The sequence below is a fragment of the Salmo salar genome, chromosome 05 (assembly GCF_965601325.2).
Source record: "Salmo salar chromosome 05, fSalSal1, whole genome shotgun sequence".
NCBI lineage: Eukaryota > Metazoa > Chordata > Actinopteri > Salmoniformes > Salmonidae > Salmo > Salmo salar.
This window is the reverse complement of record NC_138295.1, coordinates 15,437,990-15,446,021: the sequence shown is the minus strand read 5'-3', so window position 1 is coordinate 15,446,021 and position 8,032 is coordinate 15,437,990. Positions and strand designations below refer to the sequence as shown.

At 41.8% G+C, this 8,032-nt stretch overlaps 1 protein-coding gene across 1 annotated transcript; it reads left to right on the top strand.

Annotated features, from left to right (window-relative positions):
• The first annotated feature begins 372 nt into the window (after window positions 1-372).
• LOC106604317 (proheparin-binding EGF-like growth factor) lies at window positions 373-5,857 on the top strand. The gene is made up of 6 exons (XM_014198839.3): window positions 373-790; window positions 1,626-1,862; window positions 2,796-2,988; window positions 3,312-3,470; window positions 3,888-3,973; window positions 4,185-5,857. The coding sequence occupies exons 1-5, from the start codon at window positions 748-750 to the stop codon at window positions 3,955-3,957; spliced, it is 702 nt and encodes a 233-aa protein (XP_014054314.1). The 5' UTR covers window positions 373-747; the 3' UTR covers window positions 3,958-3,973; window positions 4,185-5,857.
• Window positions 5,858-8,032: the final 2,175 nt, after the last annotated feature.

Here is an 8,032-nt window from a genome sequence, read left to right as displayed (position 1 = left end):
CTGGGCTGGCGTGGTTACACGTGGTCTGCGGTTGTGAGGCCGGCTGGACGTACTACCAAATTAAATTATCTGGAAACAGCTCTGGTGGACATTCCTGCAGTCAGCATGCCAATTGCATGCTCCATCAAAACTTGAGACATCTGTGGAGTTGTGTTGTGTGACAAAACTGCACATTTTAGAGTGGCCTTTTATTGTCCCCAGCACAAGGTGCACCTGTGTAATGATCATGCTGTTCAATCTGGTTCTTGATATGCCACACCTGTCCGGTGGATGGATTATCTTGGCAAAGGAGAAATGCTCACTAACAAGGATGTAAACAAATTTGTGAACAAAATTAGAGAGAAATAATATTTGTGTGCATATGGAACATTTCTGTGATATTTTATTTCAGCTCATAAATCATGGGACCAACTTTACATGTTGCGTTTTATATTTTTGTTCAGTGTAGTTTACAGTAGCCTACTGTAGAGGCGTGGTCGAGCCAGTCTATATAAATCGTGACGCCTTTAGTCTGGCGCTCCTTCTTCTCGTCCCGACTCTGCAAAGGCTGTGTTTGTGTGCGACACCGTAAACCGCTACCTGAGACGCTCCCGGCATCTTGAATAAGAAAGTCCCACTGAGAAAAGGCATAGGCCTACTAGGAACTTTTTAAGAGTAGCAATATCGAGTACGTGGATAAGATATAGGAAAACGACATACAGTGATTTTTGCAGAATTACAGTTGGTGGTGATTTGAAGTTCGAAGACATGAGGATTCTACGAGTTGCGCTCCTGCTCGTCCATGCCTTTGGTAAGTATCAAGTTACACTTTTATATCTCAAATCAGATTATATAGTTCCTTTTCTGTAGCGTTTATACTTTAACATTGGATTAACTATTGGTGGTAATAGTTTCTCCTAGACTTGATTCCTCCTAAGTGGTCTATTACGTATTCATAAGAGACAGGTCTTGGAGTTACACTTGTTGACTGTACAAGAGTGTGAACTTCTCAAGCATGACCTTCTGAGCATGTCTCATAAACTTTTAAAAGAAGAGTTAATGATTTTCATAAGGTGTAGGCTAGCCTATGCTATTCAAGAACGAAGTGTGGTCATCTTTCTATTTTAAAACATGCTTTATGTAACTGGATATACTTATTTTTAACTCATATTCTTGTACATTAGCTAACTGTCTGTCTATGCAACATTTTGTGTACCATAGCCAAGCAGGATTATAGTCTCCCCTGTACAGAATACTGTACATGCATGATGTTTTTGGGTGCCTCACAGTTCTTGGAGCTGAAATGCAACTATCCAGTTGTATAGGGTCACCTGGAGGGGCCATGGGGCCTCATGCAGGGCCCTTAGAGACATGTTTCAACTTACCCACTCAAACCCCTCCATTTTCTTGGCACCTGAATTAATTACTGTGTTGGAAAGTAAAGCTTGTGTTCTCAGTGAGCAAAACTGCTTGAAAAGACATAATTTCAACCAGTTTTGCCTTTGAAATGATGTATTTTCAACCAGTGTTGTTCACTTGGTTAACTCCTCACAGTGTCAGTCAGAATCTAGTCTACATCTCTAAACCACAGACTACTGAATGGTGTAGCATCAATAATGATAAAATGTTAATCTTGTGTTTTCCAGTGGTCTCGAGGTTGGTGAGCGGAGCTGTGGTGGACAGGTATGAGAGTGAGAGGCCACCGCAGCACACAGCAGTTATCAACCTGTTGGATGTCCTGAGCGACAGAAGGATGGAGGGAGGGATGGAGAAGAGTAATCACGGCGTGGAGGGTCCAGTGTTGGAGGATGAGGAGTACTATGATTACTACCATGAAGATGAAGAAGATGCCTCAGGGGACTATGGGGTGGAATTACCTCGAGGTATTTAGTAACTCGCTGGGATTATTGTTTGTTTATTGCTCTGTTGTAAATCATCATCTTGTTGTTTATATGTTCTGCAATCCTGACTGACACATGTATTAGAATACCCCTTATGATTTATTACACTATTATTCATGAGTTTATCTGGCAGGATGTCAGTCAGTTCCATTTTAACACCTGTTGCTATGTTACCCCTAGTTAAATTGACCAAATGGACCAGGTAGCCTAGTGGTTAGAGCATTGGGCCAGTAACCGAAAGGTCGCTGGTTCGAATATCTGAGCCAACAAGGTGAAAAATCTGCCGGCGTGCCCTTGAGCAAGGCCCTTAAGCCTAATTTGCTCCAGGGGCGCCATACTACTATGGCTGACCCTGTAAAACAACACATTTCACCTATCCGGTGTATGTGACAGTAAAACATTTGTTCTATGAGGTGTGTTGGCTACATCCGTGGATTCAGTTGTCTGTATTCTATAAGGTGTGTTGGCTACATCCGTGGATTCAGTTGTCTGTGTTCTATAAGGTGTGTTGGCTACATCCGTGGATTCAGTTGTCTGTATTCTATAAGGTGTGTTGGCTACATCCGTGGATTCAGTTGTCTGTGTTCTATAAGGTGTGTTGGCTACATCCGTGGATTCAGTTGTCTGTGTTCTATAAGGTGTGTTGGCTACATCCGTGGATTCAGTTGTCTGTGTTCTATAAGGTGTGTTGGCTACATCCGTGGATTCAGTTGTCTGTGTTCTATAAGGTGTGTTGGCTACATCCGTGGATTCAGTTGTCTGTGTTCTATAAGGTGTGTTGGCTACATCCGTGGATTCAGTTGTCTGTGTTCTATAAGGTGTGTTGGCTACATCCGTGGATTCAGTTGTCTGTGTTCTATAAGGTGTGTTGGCTACATCCGTGGATTCAGTTGTCTGTGTTCTTTTCTTTTTTAGTTGCATTGTCGACTAAACCTAAAGACCCATCGGCCATCTTGGAAGCTGAGAGGAGTGAGGGGAAGAGGAGAAGAGGAAAGGGGAGGAAGAAGGGAAAGGGAAAGAAGAGGAACCCTTGTCTGAAGAAGTATAAGGACTTCTGTATCCATGGCAGCTGTCATTACCTGAGGGACATCAAAGCTCCGTCATGCATGTAAGAAACACCTCTCTCTATCTCTCCCTCTCTCTCTCTCTGTCTCTCTCACTGTCTCTCTCGCCCTCTCTCCCTCTCTCTCTATCTCTATCTGTCTCTCTCCATCTCTCTCTCGCTCTCTTTCTGTCTGTCTATCTCTCCCTCTCTCTCTCTCTCTCTCTCTCTCTCTCTCTCTCTCTCTTTCTCTAACTTTCTCTGTCGCTCTCTTTCTGTCTGTCTATCTCCATCTCTCTCTCCAGAGGAACAAAATGCCTGTTGTACTGTATGTTGCATGAATACCATCTCACCCCTCTCCCTCTCTCTCTCTCTTTCTCCTTGTGCAGATGTCGTCCCAGTTACTCTGGGGAGCGGTGTCACCTGTTCACGCTGGCTTCAGAGGGGAGGGACGTGGGAGGATATAGCAGGACCACAGCTCTGGCTGTGGTGGCAGTGGTGTTGTCCTCTGTCTGTCTCACCATCATAGGCCTGCTGCTGGTGCTCAGGTCAGTACTACAGCCTTAAACACACACACACACACACACACACACACACACACACACACACACACACACACACACACACACACACACACACCACTTTACCCACCTTTTTGTTTTTACCACCAGCACAGCTGTATGACACGTTACACAATGCATTATGCAGCAGCTGGAGATTGATAAAGTCAGTATTGGCACTGTATTGTGGAAATGGGCCAACAGGAAATGAATAGTACACAACCTAATTGAATGTAGAGGAATGGGAAATGAGGCTATAACAAACATGACAGGATAGATCAGCATGGCTATAGTTTAGCTCTATTGTTCTCACCTGACAACAATAATTACTGTAACCACAGGTGTTGTTGTTCCAAAACAGTTCCGGGATCCACAGGTCTTAACCCTGTTGTTGTTTTTCTCCAGGTTCCACAAGCGAGGAGCGTACGACGTAGAGCATGAGAAGGTGAAACTGGGATCAGCGCCCAACTACTGAAGAGCTGGAGAGAAGGGTAAGTTACCAGGGAACCCCAAACTCCTCTCTTTCAAGTCCTGAACTGAAATGTTAGTTCCCCTCCTAAATTGATAGGAGTTAGACAGAAAGTAAAATGTCATCATAACATTACAGTATGATTGTGAAAGATTAGTCTGGGTTTTGTTTTCACACGGTCTGAGTGTTGAAAGAAACTTGATTGCTTATTGTGTCTCCTTCTTTTATTTCAGGACAGGATAGGGAAATTCTACCTCAAAACAGAAAAGAAGAAGTGAAAAAAAGCCTAGAGATTACCCAGAGAGACTTGGAAGGTATGGCAGAGAGGGCAACTGGATGGGCGTGACCTGGACACATAGCCCCACCCCATCTCACTGATGAACAGATGTGATTGGGTAGCTCAATTCTGCGGTAAGCCCTGCCACCTATCAGGAGAGAGCCTTGCTAAAACTGGAACTCTGATTGGCTGGGAGAAAAGACTGGAGTGGTGATGACGATATGGAAGCTGAGAGGAAGAGAAGGAACATTTCTGGGCCCGTATCCACAAAGTGTCTCGAGGAAGGAGAGCTGATCTTGGATCAGTGTTGCCTTTAGATCATTGTGAATAACATTATATTGACAGGCCCTATATCAGCACACTCCTATCAGAGATGCTTTGTGGAAACGTCCCTGGATTCAGTGCTGCTTCTTGGCTATGTTAAAAAGACTACCAGGAGTCTCAGCCTAAAAGGACACCATCTTCTCTTCATCTGCCAGAAACAGACAACCATGGTCTCTCTTCAACAGGAGTGTTTTTACCACTCAGCATTTTCTATTTTCCTGCACATGCTCATTCTTTGTTGTTTTCTAGTGTACTGTAAAACCTTTATTTATACCATATATTTGTCTTTTAATTTATTTATTGATGTGATGTTGCTATATTTATGCAGATATTGAACTCCTTCTTCCACCCAAAGATGCACTTCCAGTTTGTAAAGGTTATCTATAAGGTCATCATTGTGTTTTTATATTTAAATGTTAAATCATATTTATTGATGAAAATGAAGATAAAATGAATAAGAAATGTACAGTATATTTGGAGAAATAGACATTTCAACATAAGTGTCCTCTTGGTCTCATAGAGATACCTGATTGCTGACTTTGATATCAGCACTCTGTGTACAGGCTGCTGAGAACACACACCACTGTGATTAGTTGGTTGGTTGATTGATTCAATAAACAACAGTGTGGTGTACTATACCAATGTGCCACTGACAGGTCTCTCTGTGTGTACCATTATGACGTGGTTGCATTGGTCTTCTGTGTTTGACTCTGTGAAGAAGACATACAAAACATCCAGACATAGAAGTGAATTGAATAGAACTTACTCTACTCTAGAATACCAAAATATAGAATATAGGAAATATTCTAAAATGTTAATAATCTAGAATCCAGTTAAATGTTTTCTGTATTACAATCAGGATGTGGAATAGATCCAACGTAAACTCCGGTGCCTTGTCGAGTCCAGTCATTGTAGTGAGTGTTGGAAGATAGAAACCTACACAAATGGTGTAGTTTGTATTGTCTTTGAGAAATGAGTAGGACATATATCTCCAAAAATGTTATCTCCAATTTCTGTTATTTATTTCTGTTACCATGCCAGTTGTGTTGTCTTGTTTTAGCATGGTGGGTGTGGTTAGGGATATACTATAGTTACTATAATATGGTTATTTACTGTACTGTAATATACACTGAGATCCATGCTAAGATCATGATGAAATGTGAATTCATTCAAGTGTTCAGCCTTTTTAAAAACGAATAACCCTCCTCTAGAAAAACATCCTGGACACAACCTGCAGTTTTGAAGTGATTTCTAGTAAAAAAAAATGTTTTTCTTCTCAGAAAATAAAGTATTTTTTTCTCTGAATCCCCGAAGTCATTGTATTATGTGTTATCTGTTTTACGAAGTCTGCATTTACACAGGCAGAACAATTCTGGTATTTTTTCCACTACTTGGTCCTTTGACCAATCAGATTAGATGTTTTGCCAATAATTGGGCTGCATATGTAAAAGCTGTAATAGCTCATATCCTGTTGCTAAGACAATGAGTGTTTAAAACTCTAGACACTGATCTAATGTCAGTTTAGGGCCTGTTGTTTTGGATTGGAAGAAAGGCATCTTAATCAAGATTCAAAATCTGAGGTGGTTAAAATATAGATCTTTTTTTTACCTCAAGTTGCTCCTATCTGTTATTATAAGTTAATAACATTTCTATACTAATGGTGGTCTAGGCTTCAACTTGATAGTTAAGGTCAACATTATTATAGCTGTCTGTTTAACTTCCTGTACTGAGTGTGTCACTATGGCCTCATATTGTAATGATACTTAAGAGAGACCAGGTCTGGGACGACAACACTACTGTGTCCTTTTGGTCTTTCAGTCACTGGCTGTAATTATAGAAAGGATAATATTTATGTTCCGTTCTCACCCCCTCCCTTTTACCCCTCCTCTCCTCCCTCCTTCCCGCCCGTGCTTCAGCTACTCCTTTCAACCAGAGCACCTGTATCCTGGCCAAGGGTCACCTTCAGGATGTGCAGCCAGCCCTTGCAAGCATTCTGAAGAGTTCCCTCTTATGTCATTTCCTAAGTAACTTAAGTTTACTCTTAACTTCGGAAGAACATTTTCTCTTTCTATAAATCATCTCGACATGTGTTCATGCCAATGACAGAAGGGCTGGCAAAACCACAAGCAAACCTGGCCTGCCAGCAACAAGGATAGTGTATCCACAGCTGTTCTGCTTCGACCTACAGTAATCTAGTATATCCACAGCTGTTCTCCTTTTATCTACAGTAATCTAGTGTATCCACAGCTGTTCTCCTTCGATCTACAGTAATCTGGTATATCCACAGCTGTTCTCCTTCGACCTACAGTAATCTAGTATATCCACAGCTGTTCTCCTTTGATCTACAGTTAGCTAGTATATCCTCAGCTGTTCTGCTTCGATCTACAGTAATCTAGTATATCCACAGCTGTTCTCCTTCGACCTACAGTAATCTAGTATATCCACAGCTGTTCTCCTTTGATCTACAGTAATCTAGTATATCCACAGCTGTTCTCCTTCGATCTACAGTAATCTAGTATATCCACAGCTGTTCTCCTTCGACCTACAGTAATCTAGTATATCCACAGCTGTTCTCCTTCGACCTACAGTAAGCTAGTATATCCACAGCTGTTCTCCTTCGATCTACAGTTAGCTAGTATATCCACAGCTGTTCTGCTTCGATCTACAGTACTCTAGTATATCCACAGCTGTTCTCCTTCAACCTACAGTAAGCTAGTATATCCACAGCTGTTCTCTTTCGACCTACAGTAATCTAGTATATCCACAGCTGTTCTCCTTCGACCTACAGTAATCTAGTATATCCACAGCTGTTCTCCTTCAACCTACAGTAAGCTAGTATATCCACAGCTGTTCTCCTTCGATCTACAGTAATGTGGTATATCCACAGCTGTTCTCCTTCGATCTACAGTAATCTAGTATATCCACAGCTGTTCTCCTTTTATCTACAGTAATCTAGTGTATCCACAGCTGTTCTCCTTCGATCTAGTTAGCTAGTATATCCACAGCTGTTCTGCTTCGATCTACAGTAATATGGTGTATCCACAGCTGTTCTCCTTCGACCTACAGTAAACTAGTATATCCACAGCTGTTCTCCTTTGATCTACAGTTAGCTAGTATATCCACAGCTGTTCTCCTTCGATCTACAGTAATCTAGTATATCCACAGCTGTTCTCCTTCGACCTACAGTAATCTAGTATATCCACAGCTGTTCTCCTTCGACCTACAGTAATCTAGTATATCCACAGCTGTTCTCCTTCGACCTACAGTAATCTAGTGTATCTACAGCTGTTCTCCTTCGACCTACAGTAATCTAGTATATCCACAGCTGTTCTCCTTCGACCTACAGTAATCTAGTATATCCACAGCTGTTCTCCTTCGACCTACCGTAATCTAGTATATCCACAGCTGTTCTCCTTTGATCTACAGTAATCTGAAGATATAAGACTACGTAGTTGTGATGACAGAACCCCATCAGAATCC